The sequence below is a fragment of the Muntiacus reevesi genome, chromosome 8, assembly GCF_963930625.1.
Source record: "Muntiacus reevesi chromosome 8, mMunRee1.1, whole genome shotgun sequence".
NCBI classification, from domain to species: Eukaryota; Metazoa; Chordata; class Mammalia; order Artiodactyla; family Cervidae; genus Muntiacus; species Muntiacus reevesi.
The window spans coordinates 78776175-78791472 of NC_089256.1; the positions used below are offsets into that span (position 1 = coordinate 78776175).

A 15298-nucleotide genomic window follows, 5' to 3' on the forward strand; every position below is an offset into this window, starting at 1 on the left:
CCTGCTGAACTGGGATGGTAAGGGGTATTGGGCCTCCCCCTCTTGCTAATCTCGAGCCTCAGAGTCCTCATAGTGGTGTCCATCTAAGGGTGAGTGATATTCCCCATAGTCGGGTGTAGTTTTATATACCCTTGTTGAACTGGCACTGCATGTTGTAGCCTATGGACCTGGGCAGGACAAAATAGGTTACACAATTGATAATACATGGAGCAATCATAAGTAGCCTCAATGTTGTGATAACAGGGATTAGTAGGGGCATTAGCCAGCTCCAGATCCTCCATCGCCAGAAGGATCTGCAAAGAGAGATTGTAGCCACCCCGAGAACTCTCCAGCTCATTCTTTGAGATCCTGTAGGATATGAATGTTCTGTTTTTCTTGAGGACTGTGAGACTTTCTTTATCTTTAGTTGGAGGTATTTACCCAGAAACAACATGTCTCATCCAAGATGGCTCAAGTCCCTCGTTGTTCAGGGATCAGGAGATCTATTCTCTTGTCTATTTTGGAGTACAATCCTTGCCAAGCTCTGTTGGCTCTTTAGACTATCCTGAGAAATTTTATCCCCAGAAACTTAATTTTGGGCTGTTCATTAGAATGGCACTCATTTGTAGTCCTGTATCTGGGGCCTCCCAGGGGCTCACAGGTATATTGAGTGTGCTCTTCAGTTTTCTTCCATGGCTTGACTCATGAGTAGTGAATCCAGGAGTCATGTCCTGGTACCTTGACCTCTGTGGGGGTAGAAAGTCTTACAGGGAAGGGGCCCTTCCATGTGGGCTGGAGGTGAGCCTTTGAGGACCCATCTTTCCAGATTTTAGTTAGGACTTGAGTCCCTGGAGTATATAATGATGTGGTTCTTTGGGTCCTGGTTGACACTCCATAAGTGTGTATCTTGTTGGAATTGCCCAGTGGACATGGTATGAGACCGGAGAGTCTGAGCCTCTGGATCTAGGAAGAGGTCATTGACATAAACAAACAGTCTCCCATATAGCATCTCATAATGACTAAGACCAACCTGTTCCTCAGGGGCAATGTGGGTGTGAAGGAGAGCTATTGGTAAAGCCTCCTTCCTTCCCAGGGAGGTCTCCTGGGTTATCTTTTTAATCGCTGATTTCAAGAATTGTTTGGCTCTTTCTACTTTTCCTGAAGACTGATGCCTCCAGGCACAATGGAGATAATAAGTAATGCCCAATGCTTTAGAGACCCCTTGGATGACCTTAGAAGAAGACGATGTCCCATTGTCACTTTGTAATGATCTGGGCAGACCAAATCTCAGAATGATTTCATAGAGCAGTTTTTTACCACATCTTCAGCCTTCTCAGTCTGGGGTGGGAAAGACTTCACTCCACCCTGTGAATGTATCTATCATGACTTATAGGTATTTATACCCTTGAGAAACTGGCATCTGGGTGAAGTCTTTCTCCCAGTCCTCTCCTGGGTAGGTACCACGTCACTGGGCAGTCTGGGCCAGCTGGGGTCTTCAAGCTCCCTGGGGGTTGTTTAACTGGCAACTGGAACAAGAGGAGACCACTTGTCTTCTAGTTGTTTGGAGGCCTGTTCCTCTGAAGGACCTTTCTAGTAATCTTTGGAGGGCCTTTTCCCCTAAATCAATGGTGGCATGTAAGGAGTTAACCAACTTCCATTGAAGGTTCCCAGGCAGAAAAAGGAGTCCCTCCTTTTGGAACCACCCCATATGATCTTCTTGAAAGCCCTCACTCTTAGCTTTAAGAGTCTCATCTTCAGCATATGAAGGAGTTTCTGGCAAATTAGTCTGTGAATCTAACGTGGCATCCCCTATTAGGTCACTGTTCTGTAACGCTGCTCTCTTAGCTGCCTGGTCAGCTGCTTGGTTCCCTTGTGCCACTTCCGTGCTCCCTTGTTGGCGTCCTTAACAGTGGGAGACTGAAACTGCCTCCAAGAGCCTAAGGGTTTGATCACCATATTTGATTGGAGACCTTCGGCTGGTCAAGTGGCCTCTTTCTTTCCAAATAGCAGCATGTGCCTGTAGCGCCAGAAAGGCATACTTGGAGTCAGTGTAAAGGGCTACTCTTTTTCCTTTTCCCAGCTCTAAAGCTCAAATCAGGGCTATGAGCTCAACTAATTGGGCTGAAGTAACTGATGGCAAAGGTTTAGCTTCTATGGTCTCAAAATTGGAGGCTACGCATATCCAGTTCTTCTTTTTTCACCCAAGACAAAGCTGCTTCCATCAGTGTACACAATTTCCTCAGGATTGGTCAGAGGATCTTCTGAAAATCCCTCTCAGGGTTTTGTCCAGTGGTCCAAGGTTTCTAGGCAAGAGTGAAAGGTGGGAGAGCCTCCTTTCAGGAGGGGTAGGCAGGAGGGTAGCTGGGTTAAGAACCTCACAAGGGGATACAGTCAGGCCTGGATTTTCCATCAGCACTACTTGATATCTGAGGATCCTTTGATCAGGCATCCATAAATGGCCTCTCCCATTCAGGAGTTGTTTCATTTGGTGACTGGTAAAAAGAGTTTGCCCTCAAAAGAGAGTTTTAAAGTATCTTCTATCAGGACTGCAATAGCTGAAAAATTTCAAAGACAGGGAAAGATCTCTTTCCAATAAGGGAGTAGGACACTCAGGGGCCACCAGAAACTGGTGGGAAAATATTTGTCCATCCCAGCAACAAAGAAATGCTCAGGTGAATCTTTTTGTAATTGCTTTTCCTGTAGCACCCAAAATGGTACAAGTTTTGGAGGAGAAGGCTCCAGAGTAAGAAGTCAGGACAGACTAGATAGCACCTGTGTCAACCAAGGAATTCTCAGACCTACCTGCCATATCCTGTTTCACCCTTGGCTCCAGCCCCATGATGGTTATCTGTGACAGGCAGGCTAGCTGAAGTGGGCTGCTTCAGTCCTGTTGAACCATCATAAGGAAGGCTTGACACTTGACTTTGAGGCTCTTGGGTCCCAAGGGCAGAGTGCCACCCAATGTCCCAACTGATGGCATTTGTAGCAAGCCATTTTAGGAGACTTGTCACAATTTGGACACTTTGGCCCAATGTCCAACTTGTCCATAGTTGAGGTATTTGCCTCCTGCCTTGTCCTTTAAGGACTGGATGTTTGCCATAGGGATTCCCTGAAGGACAGTCAGCACCTGGGCAGGCCTTGTCTCTTTCCTTCTCTCCCTTTCCTGGGCTTGGCCCCTCCCTTTCCTGTTCTCTGTTATAAAAGGTATGGTAGCTGTATTGGACCTTCTCATCTAAAGAGGCAGCAGGGTCCTGCTGCTGTAGCTGTTGTAACTTTATCCTGATGTCTGATGCCCAATGGGACAGAGATTTGTCCTTTAAAATCACCTGTCCCTCTTAAGAATCTAAGTCCAGATTGGTAAACTTTGGAGGGCCTTTTTTAGCCTTTCCAGAAAGGGAATGGTGTTCTTGTTGGTCTCTTGAGTAATCAGGCATAGCTGATTACTTTTTGCTGGGTTGCTTTTAGTCCTGCCTTTACACAGATCAGAAAATGATCCCTTTCTCAGATGTTCTCAGAGTTATTATAATTCCCATATTATGTATTATTATAATTCCAATTAGGACCTAATGAGGGGACCGCAGTTTCTCCCACTGGGTATTTATCGCTTGACCTGTCAAGCCCCTAGCATAATTTCAGTCTTCCTTTAAGACCCCAGCATACTCAGGATCAGTAAAATTTGACTAAATATAACCATGATGTCCTTCCACATCAAATCAAAGGGTAAGGTAATATGTTGGAATGTATCTGTATATTTGCCTGGGTCATCTGCATAGCTTCCCAGGTCTTGTTTGGTCTGTCTTACTTCTAAGAGGAAGAAGGGCTTATGGACCCCGGTTGGTCCAAATTCTCCTGCAGTTTCAACTAAGGGACTTTTTCGAGTTGGCTTTTGTGGAGGGGGTGCCCCTGGATATGGGGGCACGTTTGAATACAAGGAAGGAGCACCAGGCAACTCAGGAGCCATGGGAGGTGAGCCTTCATGGGGGGGCTTCCTTCTCTTGGTTGTCTGTGCCTAACACCATTTGCCTAGTAGGCTAACTTTTAGGGCATACAATGATCCCATACTTAAGACAGAGTTCCTTCACATCTCTTAGTCGGATGAAAATTTGGGCAGGGTATCTCTGTCCATTTCCCTTGTCTTTTGCAGAATAAGTCTAGCTGCAGGATCATATTTTAATTTAAACTTCCATCCTCAGGCAAGTGTTCCTTATCCCCCCAGAGGATACCATGGCCACGCAGTGGAACAAAAGAATTTTAAGCGACTACTCCTTAAGGTTAGAGGATTGAACAGCTTCTGGTTACCAAGGATGCATCTCAAGGATGTCTGTCAGGAAGTGGATTGTTTGTCTCCCACCTGAAAGATAGTGATGAAAGGGAGGAAAAAAAAAAAAAGTCTAGGCCTCCTTCTATTTTTCTGGGTGGACTTCCTTAGGGGTGAATCTTTCTGAAACTTATCCTACCCAGTTCTGTTGCAACCTGAGAGTCAGGCTTCTCCAGTTCAGAGTGCAGGTCCCCAGGCAGGCTGAGACATGACAGCCTCCTGAAGATCAACTCCCCAGGCAGGCCGAGGCATGTTGGCCTCCTGAAAATTGGGTCCCTGGGCAGGTCGAGACATGTCAACCTCCTGGAACCCCTGGACTGGCAGATCTCTGAGCAGATTGAGGCATGACAATCTCCCAGGGACCAGATCCCTAGGCAGGTTTAAGCAGATCAACCTCCTGGGACCCCAGGCTGGAGTTGGGTATCTCCAAGATATCCAGCATGACTAGTGCTGCGTAAGATTAAGGGGTTCTAATCTTAACTCATTGCCAATTTGTCCACCATGGATGGGAATAGATACCATGATGTAAAGCTGCACAAGTCTGTGGCCTGAGACTGGAAACCTGGGGAAATAGCCATAAGCTTTATCCTGTTATTGCTCTGAGGGAAGGTAAGTCACTGATTTCTTCCTTTAGTCCTATAAGAACAGTTTAGGGTGTTTCTAATGGTAAACATTTCATTGTCATAGACCCACTTTAGGTAATAATAAGTAATGGCAAAGGATTGGGTTATCTGGTCCTGTTAGGGGATTAAGAATATTTTAATCTTAAGCAGGGTGGAGCACTGGTGCCTATAAGGGGGCAGGATTCTGGTTGTAGGAGTTAGTAAGTGGCTTAAGAACAAATTGGTAAGAGGCAACAGATCAGATGTTCCATAAAATTGGAGTGGAGATTTGATCTGGGGGTACATTTGTAAATTTAGGAGAAGAGTGGTAAGCGTTTGGGCCCAAACAGTCTGCGGGGCTAGCTCCCAATGTGGCAAACATTATCCCTGAAAGCCCAATTGCTCTTAAAGGGATGCCAGCAGACAGACTTCTCGCAGGCATTGTGTGCCTGTCACCAGCCCTAACGAGCTCCCTGAGAGATGCTGTTGTTGCACATGTTGTAGGAAACACGGAAGATGGAGGCCGGGATATCTAGAGAGATTGGGTATTATGCAGTATTTCCCTCCCAAGGGCCAGCTATTTTCTGGTTTTCCCTCCAGGAGATTGTAGAGGCGACATGGTGGGCCATTATGGGGCTCAGGAAAAGAGCATGAAACAGGAGTGAAGGGAGCAGGGTACAGCCTTGAAAGAATGACATAGCCCAAGGCCTAACATAAACTGATTATAATCAAATGGGTCCAGGAAGACACACAAGTCAAATTTAACTAAACCTTGCTTCTCAGTCTGCAAGCTAAATGACGCACCCTGAGGTATCAGGACTGTTCCAAGGCATTGTCAAAAGACTGAGGAGTGGGTGGTTCCCCAATTGTTGGAATGATGCTCCTACTCATTAGCATATGAAATCACCCAGCTCAGGAAAACGAACCACACCGTGCTCCATGGCCACAGCACTGGAACTTGCCCTCTGCAAAGGCCCACACCCTGTGGAGTGTGCTCTTCTCTAAATCCAAGCAAATCCACCTCTTACCTATCGCTGTGTCTCTCACTGACTTTTTTTGCAATGAGACATCAAGCGTTTCAACTCATTAGGTCCTAAGACCAGGCACTGTGCATTTTGGCTAGGCTCAAATCCCAGTCAGATGCAATTGACTGACTAAGCATAGCCCAGAGTCCCTGCCATGCAGATTTGAGTCCCAATCTTAGGTAATCAGTTTCAAGTACAAACTTTAGAAATAGATGATGACCTGCCCAGTACTTTGTAAGCAGTTGCATAGATGGAGAGCGGAGCTGAAGGACAGGAGGAAAAAACAGTGGGAAAATCGTGCTGAGAAATCCCCTTCATAACCTACTGTAAAATTTGCTAAATACTTGACCTGTGCTCACAGTTTTAATTGGCCTGATCCTAGGCACAAAGCAGGTTAAGGACAGAAGAACCCCCACTTGCTTGGGCAACAGCTACTAAGTAGCCCTGCCAGAGTCCCTCAGTTGTACAAACTGCTGCTCACGTGTTTGCAAGGGGTTCGAAGAAACATTTCTCAAAGAAATGAGAGATTGTAAAGGAATTAAGTGTGGTGACCCAAGGACAAAAGAGCAGATAAAACCAAGGAGGATCTTGGAATGCAGGAATGGAAAAACCAGACCCTTATCATCCTTCCCTCCCCCATATTGTAACTATTAACAGATTGCAGGTTCCCCTCCTACCCCATAGGGAGAAGATATTTGCCTTGCTCTTCCCCACCTCCCGCCCAGTATATGTGCCTTATCCAATCAGCAAATGATCCACAAGACCCCTATCCGACTCCTGGTACCCTGGATATAAAAGTGGACTAGGGACCCCTGTTCAACGTTGATTCTCCCTTGAGCTGGCCCACTCTTCTAACAGTGTCTCCCACGTTAATAAGCTTTATTCTCCTCTCATTCTGCCTCACGTCTGGAAATTCTTTTCCAACCCACACCCAGACCACAACATTAAGATTTTGTCAGCCATATGTCCTTCCAGCCATAAGATCGAGGACCTCCTACCTTAACCCCTTAACGGGGTCTTTCAAAATCTGAGACAGCCACGTGAGCTTTCTGCCAAGTTTGTTTTTGCTGTCCTGGTTTCCCGCACACTGGCCTTCCTGTAGGTCCACCGTGCTGGGTTTTCTTTGCGTTCAGCTTCCACCATGGGAAGTTGGGCTTCTGCTGTGCTTGGTCTCTGCCTCGCGGGGGCCAGGCCGCTGTTGTTTCGGCCAGGTTAAATCTGAGAAACAGCACCAGAGATGTCCGGGGAGTGTGCAATTTTCATGGTTCTGCCTCACCGCAGCAAAAATTTGAAGCAATGGATGGACCAGTGTTACAGCTCAGTGTTACAGCTCAGTTATAGCTCAGTTTTATTTGGCAAGCAAAGGAAAATACATCCTCAAAGTGTGAGGGCAGACATGAGGGCAGGCCCACCCAAAAGAAGCAAAGAGAAGAGAAGAGAAGCCAGAGGCTCAATTTTGGCTCCTTTTTAAATGTGATTTTTCTCCTCCCCCAGAGCCTGCCCTACATAAATTGGGCTAGCCAGGAGGGCTGTTTGCTTTACCTGAGGTTCTCACTCCTGTCCTCAGACCTTCCTTTGACCTATTTTCATGGGCTTTTTCATTTCTTTGTCTTTTAGCCATTGTTATTTTGGACTCCCTTTTTTCCTACTCTTAACTACTTAACAGGAGATTAAATATAACTGATAACATCCATATTATCTCACATTATTTTTTGGTTACCTATTACTGTGCTTTGGAAGTTGATAAAAAAAAAGCCAGTAATGTTATTGAGAGCTAAAATAGTTTAATAAATAGTTGAATCAACTTAAAAATAGACTTACAAGTATTTAAAGACATTCTTCTTATCCTGAATATATGTAATCCCTATGAACAATGTTTAGATAACAAAGAGATTTGTGTGGACAGGGATGGTATATTGATTATCTTTGTATTCCCAGAAGTTAGCCAGTTCTGTTTGCATAATAGACATTCAGTATATGTGAGGTCAGCTGAGTTGAAAAGCCACATGTGCACACATTGATGCACAAAGGATGCCTTTAAAACACGAGATAGTTCAGAAACAAATTTAAACTTAGTTTGTGTGGTTTATGGCTATAGATTTGTTTTTCTTTTTCTTTTTTTTTTTAACGTTCTACAGTTTTTTACATGAAAAGTTTGAGGATTTAAATTTAAATCTTTGTTTACTCCATGGCTATTCCTCAAAATAAGACTGAACTGCTAAACTTTTAGCAGTGTGTGCTCTGCTTCCTGAGTAGTTTGTAAAGAATGGATATTCTAAGGCCATCCAAATTCCATTAAGTTAAGGAGAGGCCCAGAAATCTGCCTTTGAGTCAAATGCCCCCAGGTTATTATTTCACTGTTAAACAAACACTGTTAGAGGATTAGCAGTGTCAGCTCCCTTAGATGGGGATCTGAGCATTCTCTTGATGTGGATCTTAGACTTAGCAACTAATATCTGTGTGGAACTGTAGGACAGTTTACTACAATTTAAATACATTATCCATAGATGAGAGATTTTTCATTAATAGCAAAGACATCTTTCTTTCATCTTTTCAGGTTAATCATAGTTAATATTCTACAACTATAAGAAACATGAATCTGTTTGTAAGTCATCCATATTAGAAAGTTATATAAGAATCATATGGTAATAAGCAAGCCTCAAAATAAATAAGTAAATAAGCTCTTCCTAGTATTTTGTGAATTAGAAGGTGAGTAACTCAATTGGTATTAGTTAAATAAAATCCTATGTTTTCAGAGCCCTGAACTTCATTAATACATTAACTGAGGTTCTACAAAGTTTACAGTCTTCCTTCTTCACTAGGAGGCACTTTGAATTTGCCTAAAATTCTCCAGGGGTGTAAAGTTTAGTTATGCATAATATGCAGGCTTGTCTTGGGATATTTGAATCTCACTCTCTAGCAAATTTAGTTAATTCATTTTAACAGTGAGGGAGACAAAGCTTCTCTTAGCTTTTTTCTTTTTTATTCAGCTCTTTCTATCAAACTAAGACATAGATGAAAGAACTTGGTAAAACCTTTAGTCTGTTTAAGTTTCATGGCAGATTTTTCTTTTGTTTTGTCACTGGAAAGTGAGCAGAAATCATACATTACTCTATGTTCTCTTTATGCAAACATACAAAGTTGTTCTGACCCATTATATCTACTATCTTGGTTATATTTCACAATCTGAGTATATTTGTTATAATTAACTATAAAGGTTTCAGCAAATCCTCTGAAATTTCTTAAGTGAACAGCAACAACAATACATAGTAAATGCTTGGAATCTTTGGATCAGAATCTCCGAAGAAGTTTTCTCTTAAACCAGGCTTGCCAAGCTAGCCAATAAAATAGATATCTAAATAATCTTTTCTTTTAAGTACATTTAAATTTTAAGGAATACTACTGAAACTGTAAAAATGTCTTTTGGGAGGCTCCAAGCAACTCCAGTTCTTTATGCTTCAGAGCAGAAAGTATTAAGCAAGAGGATCATTGATAAGATGCAAGAATAGGACTCTTGTGAGGTTTATAAGCAGGTGGGCAAGACGGTGTTGCACTGAGAATTTAGTGGGCTACTGTTTTATAATCAAAGGAGAGGTGGGGAGGAAGAAAAGACCACCTTTTCCCTCATTCTTGTGTAGACATCAAGCTCCCAACATCAGCTCCTCCTCCATGTCAGGCAAGGGAGGGAGTTTTCTTATTCCTGCATGGTCAAATGAGAACTGTCATGGCACAATGGAAATGAGTAAGAAAGGTGTAACATACTAAAATATAATAAATTATCTCAGGTTTCAGTATAATGTCATCTTTTCCTTATATTTTTGTTTTTAGTGTGTGGAGAAAAGCTTGTCCTAGGAATCATTAACTTACTGATCTTACTGAAAAGGGTGTGGGTTTCACTCCACTACTCTTTTATTGTTTTGGGCCATGTCTCATGCTTACATTGCATGGTTTTGTTGCTAAGCAAGCCTGCTTGATTTTGTAGTTAAGCAAACCTATTTTCCTGAATGATCATTAGCTTACAGGATTTTTTTTTTTTTAACTTAAAATTCCCTAGTGGAATTAACTATTTAATCATTTATTTGGTCCTTTTCCTCTGTCCCAATCACTTCTATTTGTAGACATGTATTTTTCTCAAAGAACAAACAAAGAAAGATAAAATAATTTTGAAATGTGGGTATATTAAGTAAATTTTGACTGTTCTAGTTAATAAGGTTGTAGTTTAGTAAAATATTAATTTGTCCTTCTCATCCTAGTGAAACAGACATATGTCTACCCTGAAGTAAGATCATATGTGGTATCTTTCTCTTATTCATTAAAAACAAAAAAACTGCTCATATGCTCTTAATAGCTGTCACTTTTGCTTTCTTTTATCTCATAGATCTGTACTTAAAAATTGCTCTTGAAAACTTATTATACTTATGTATTTTAAAATTAGTCTAAATTTTTTGCCTCAAAATGTGTTATTAAATAGTCATATATGAATTAATCTGTTTATAGAGAAAAAAGTTTACAGAGAATATAGTTTAATTTTAGTATAAACAAAATTATTCTCAAATTAAGCATTTTATTTTTCAGAGAATTAGTGAATACAAAGCTGGCATGTGTAATGGAAGAGGGAATTAAAATTTGTTACTTTTTCGATGTTATCCTAATACTTGTTTTCATCATGCCTTTTACTCTACTTCTGCCTTTCTGTCTTACACATTTGTTTGGTTTTACATATGAACACAATCATAGAAATCAGAGAAAACTGGACTTAAGTTCAGACTTGATATTAATTAGTTGTTTCACTTTGAGCTATTTATTTAACTTCTCTGGGACTCATTTCTCTCTTCTATACAGTAGTAAAAATAATAATCCATCTCTTACAGCATTGTGATAAAGTACTTAGAATTTGACAGATACTAAATAAATTTTAGCTCTAAGATTACATTTTCAATTGATTTTCAGTATGGCAAGACTATACCTAATTCAAAGTGATGAATATAAAGCCTATGTTTTATCCGTTTGATTTCAGTTGTCCTGTTAATAATCTCTGACAATGAAAACTTTTCTCAAATGACACTAGGATAAGTTGCCATCATATTCTTTTTCCTTTATATTGTTATTCTCAGCCACCAAGATGGCTGGGAAGTGTCGATAATTATCACACCTAATTCTGCTTATTCTTATACTTCTTGCACCCTCCTAGAGAAGTGTTTAGACCTGTGTCTCCTCTAGAGTTACTCTCCCACATGCAAACACGCACACATCAGTCTACCCGTCCATGTAGGACTCTGACTACATGGATACATGACATATTCTTCATATTTCAGTGCTCCTCAGACTGTGTTTGAATAAATACATAAACTTAGAATTAAATATACATTGATGGTATTTGGTATCCTTTGTACTGTGAAAGAAAAGCAAAATATGCTAGTATTTATTATAGATTATATTTTGGAAATATAAATACATTACTCTTTTTTTCCTATAGACACTTATGAAAGAGACCTATATTCCTTGGTACAATTTAATTTAAAGAAGGTATGTATTCATTACAGATCATTTATATGCAATTGTGTTAAATAATATTTGAAGTTTTATGCCATGTTTTGTATTTACATACTATATATGTTATATAATATACCTCTTTTCAAATATATGAATACACAATCTGTATACTATGAAATATTGATACATTTTGGTTAACAGATATATGTTTTTTAAATATTTAATGGGGCTTCCCTGGTGGCTCAGTGGTGAAGAATCCACTTGCCAATGCAGGAGACATGGTTCAGTACCTGGGTTGGGAAGATCCCCTGGAGGAGGGAATGGCAACCCACTCTAGTATTCTTGCCTGGGAAATCACATGGACAGAGGAGCCTGGCAGGCTACAGTCCATAAGGTTGCAAAGAGTCAGACATGACTTACCAACAAAACAACATCAACAAAAGATTTAATTGCTTTTACTAGATGAATTGTTCAAATGATTTCTTTTTCTTTGTCTTCATAGACCATCTTGACAAGCACTATACTGAGAAATGGTTACATAAACAGAAATGAAATGAGACTTGGATATATCCACATATGGGGGAAAGAAAAGATGCATGTTAGTGAGGTTACTCTCATGCATAATGGAAATAAAGAGTCTGTTAATTTTACTGAAGACCCAAACCTGGAGGTAATTGACAGAAGAAAATGTTTCTTTTGATATGGAACTATTCAAAATATCTATGTGAACCTCTTAAATTTCTTAGACCTAAATATATATATATACATATTTATAACTATTACTGTGCTTATTTATTTATTTTCATTAAACTTCCATACCTATTTTTATATTATCATCCTTGGTAACTTGTCACATAAATCAACCTAATGGAATCTATTTTATAATTGTTCTGACATAATCAAAGCAAAATTGACATTAAATCCCTAAATTATTTTCATCCCTTTGTAGTAAAGTGCCTCAAAACCTAATACTTTCCTAAAACAAAATGCTCACATTTGAACATTTAATATGTCTTGGATAAAATATACTTGAAAGCTCTTTCAAAATGAATAGAATTGTCTATTAGCATCTATGAATAATATGAGATACGGCACCAGGATATGATTCAAACATTAAATAAGGAGTCAGGATTCTTATGTTAAAGTCCCTTTGCTGCTAGTAATGAACTTTTTACTTTGAGTAAATAATTTCAGTGCTTCTTTTTCTTTCCTATTAAATAAGAATATGAAAGTAAACAATCTCTTAAACTGTTTCTCATCTTAAATTCTACAAAAATAGATTTCAAAGAACATGTATTTAAGAATCCATGAATTGTTTTGTTTGATCCAAGTTCAAGGCTACATCTATACTGCTAAAACTTTGAGTGTGTGTACACATACCTGTTTTGTGTTTAAAGCTGAATGAAAACAACGGACTTTTTAATCAACTGACCACTTTAATAAGCATAATTTACAAATCAACTAGTTGATTGACTGACTACAACTGAAAAATAAAATAATTGTGTCTTGGACACATTTTTAAGTTTGCATAAATTTTACAATATGAGAAAATTGAACAGTACCTGAAAAGTCATTTCATCCTGTGAAATTTAACATCTATCCTATTATTACTGCTACCTTATAGGTAATCAGAATTTCCCTTTTCATATATAACTAAGTCTTAATTACTACTTTGACATTAAATTTCTTTAAACTCTATCGAGTTTGAGAAATTAGCATTCTATGTATTATTCTGTGTCCATCTATGGTAAAATAAAAGTTGATAACTTAGCACCTCACCCCCATTTTTTCTTCTTAAAATTTTACTGGTTTATAAAATTCTAAAGTATGGGAATCAGTGATTTAGCCCAGTGAGATTAAAGAATGATGGTTTCCCTTATTTATTTTCTTGTTCTTTATTTACTACTACTATGGTGAAGAATAAATCTCACAACTTTTATTGTAAAACTAAATACAGTCAGTTAAGCAATGTCAAATAAGATATTTTAACATATCAAGTATTATTTCAGGTTAATTTTAAGCAAATACTTGACATTAAAAAAATCACTATTTATAAAGAAAAGTTCATTCCACTGCTTTCAAACATTCACAAAGAATTTTAAGTACTAAGAATAATTTTTAATATTTTATAATCTCAATGATTCTAAAAGAAGATGTTAACTTTACTAAAAAATGGAGCAATCTCTTCTAAGTGCATTTAAATAAAACAAATATTTATGAACACCTGTTTTCTAAGGTTTCATAGATATATGGGAAAAGGAAGGAGTGATCACTTTCTTTCCCTATCTTGGTGACCCTTGCCCATGGGTGTGGGAATTACATACAAAAGATGATTTAATTGCTGTATCAGTGCAATTTTAAAAATATTTACCTAGCAACAATTACACCTAGTTGCCATCTGTGCAGCTATTAAGAGCTATGAGATGCATGGGTTGTTCTTCACATTTGATATAAAAGAATTTTGTTAGGTTTTGGTATAAGATGGATCAGTTTCAAATCTGGCTGTTAGATACTAAGAACATTATTTACTTTTTACGTTTTAACCTCTTCTACTATAAAGTGTGGGAAATTCTAAGGTGCTTTAATAAAGAATAAATTGTATAATGTCCCTACATGCATTCTTGGTATTTGGTTAGCATTAAAGGAGTGCTTGGGACTTCCCTGTTGGCTGAGATAGTGAAAGCGTCTGCCTACAATGCGGGAGACCTGGGTTCAATCCCTGGATCAGGAAGATCCCCTAGAGGAGGAAATGGCAACCCACTCCAGTGGGTTCCCATGGAAGGAGGAGCCTGGTAGACTACAGTCCATTGGGTTGCAAATCAGACATGTGCAAATCGGACACAACTGAGCGACTTCACTTCAAAGAAGTGCCCATTTTCTTCTTCTCTTGCATATTTGATGATTGAATCCAACTCTCTGAGCTAAAGGCACTGAGAGTCATGTGAGTGTATCAGAGCAATGGAAAAGTCTAGTGAGTTCATTGTATTACAGATGATTATTTAAGTACAGCTGCTTCATTAGTCACCCCCCTACTTACTTCCTATATGGTCTAACAGAGATTCTCTCCAGTGAAAGAAAGTAACATACATGTAATGAAATCATTGGCAATAAATTCAGCATAAAGCCCTTTGAGACTGATGTAAAAGAAAGCATATTACTAAAATCTAAATTCTGTGTGTAGATGACTGGATAATATTTGAGGGCAGAAAGCATAGAGGTATATGTAGTGCAATTATAATTGAGTATTTCAGAGTCATAGAGAAAGAGAAAAGTAGTAGAAATAAGAATAACTGGTAAATAGTCTCAGTTTCTGATTGTGTTTTGACAGCTATTCTCCCTCTTTGAGACTTATTTTCATCATCTGTATAATGGGTGGGTTGGCAGGAAGTACTAATGTAATGGTTGCAAGCTCTCTGAAGTAAAAATTCATCAAAATGGGAAAGAAAAACAAGCTATAATGTGTTTACTTATAGAGCATTTATTTATGGAGTTAGTTTTTGTTGAAAAAAAAACAGTTCTGATTAAACAATTAATTACTGTCTTTGTTTTTTTCTTTTTTAAGATATTAAATATTGATCTAACAGGGAATAATGTTACTCTAGATGAACCAATAGAAGTCAACTGGTCATGAAGATCACCATCAGTCCGAGTTGTCAAAGACAAATTAACATCTGGATTTAAGTTTCACCGCAATACTTACAATTTACCGTCTTCACCTGTTTCTTATATTGTGTAAAGTATGATTTTAAAAACATCCATCTAAAGTTATTGTAGTGTTCATCAATGTTAATACTAATTTTATAATATTAATATGGCCTGGTTTCAGTTTTTAAATATATTTAGTAGAATTTAATTGTTCTAGTTGCTTTTACTAAGTATCA

At 38.9% G+C, this 15298-nt stretch overlaps 1 protein-coding gene across 1 annotated transcript in view; it reads left to right on the top strand.

The window, feature by feature from the left end:
• The window catches only part of SI (sucrase-isomaltase), a 106205-nt gene extending 91157 nt beyond the window's left edge, over nt 1–15048 (top strand). Inside the window, exons 45-47 of the mRNA XM_065942759.1 lie at nt 11401–11450; nt 11920–12087; nt 14980–15048. Coding sequence (XP_065798831.1) covers nt 11401–11450; nt 11920–12087; nt 14980–15048 — 287 coding nt within the window. The remainder of the gene's footprint in view (nt 1–11400; nt 11451–11919; nt 12088–14979) is intronic.
• Nucleotides 15049–15298: the final 250 nt, after the last annotated feature.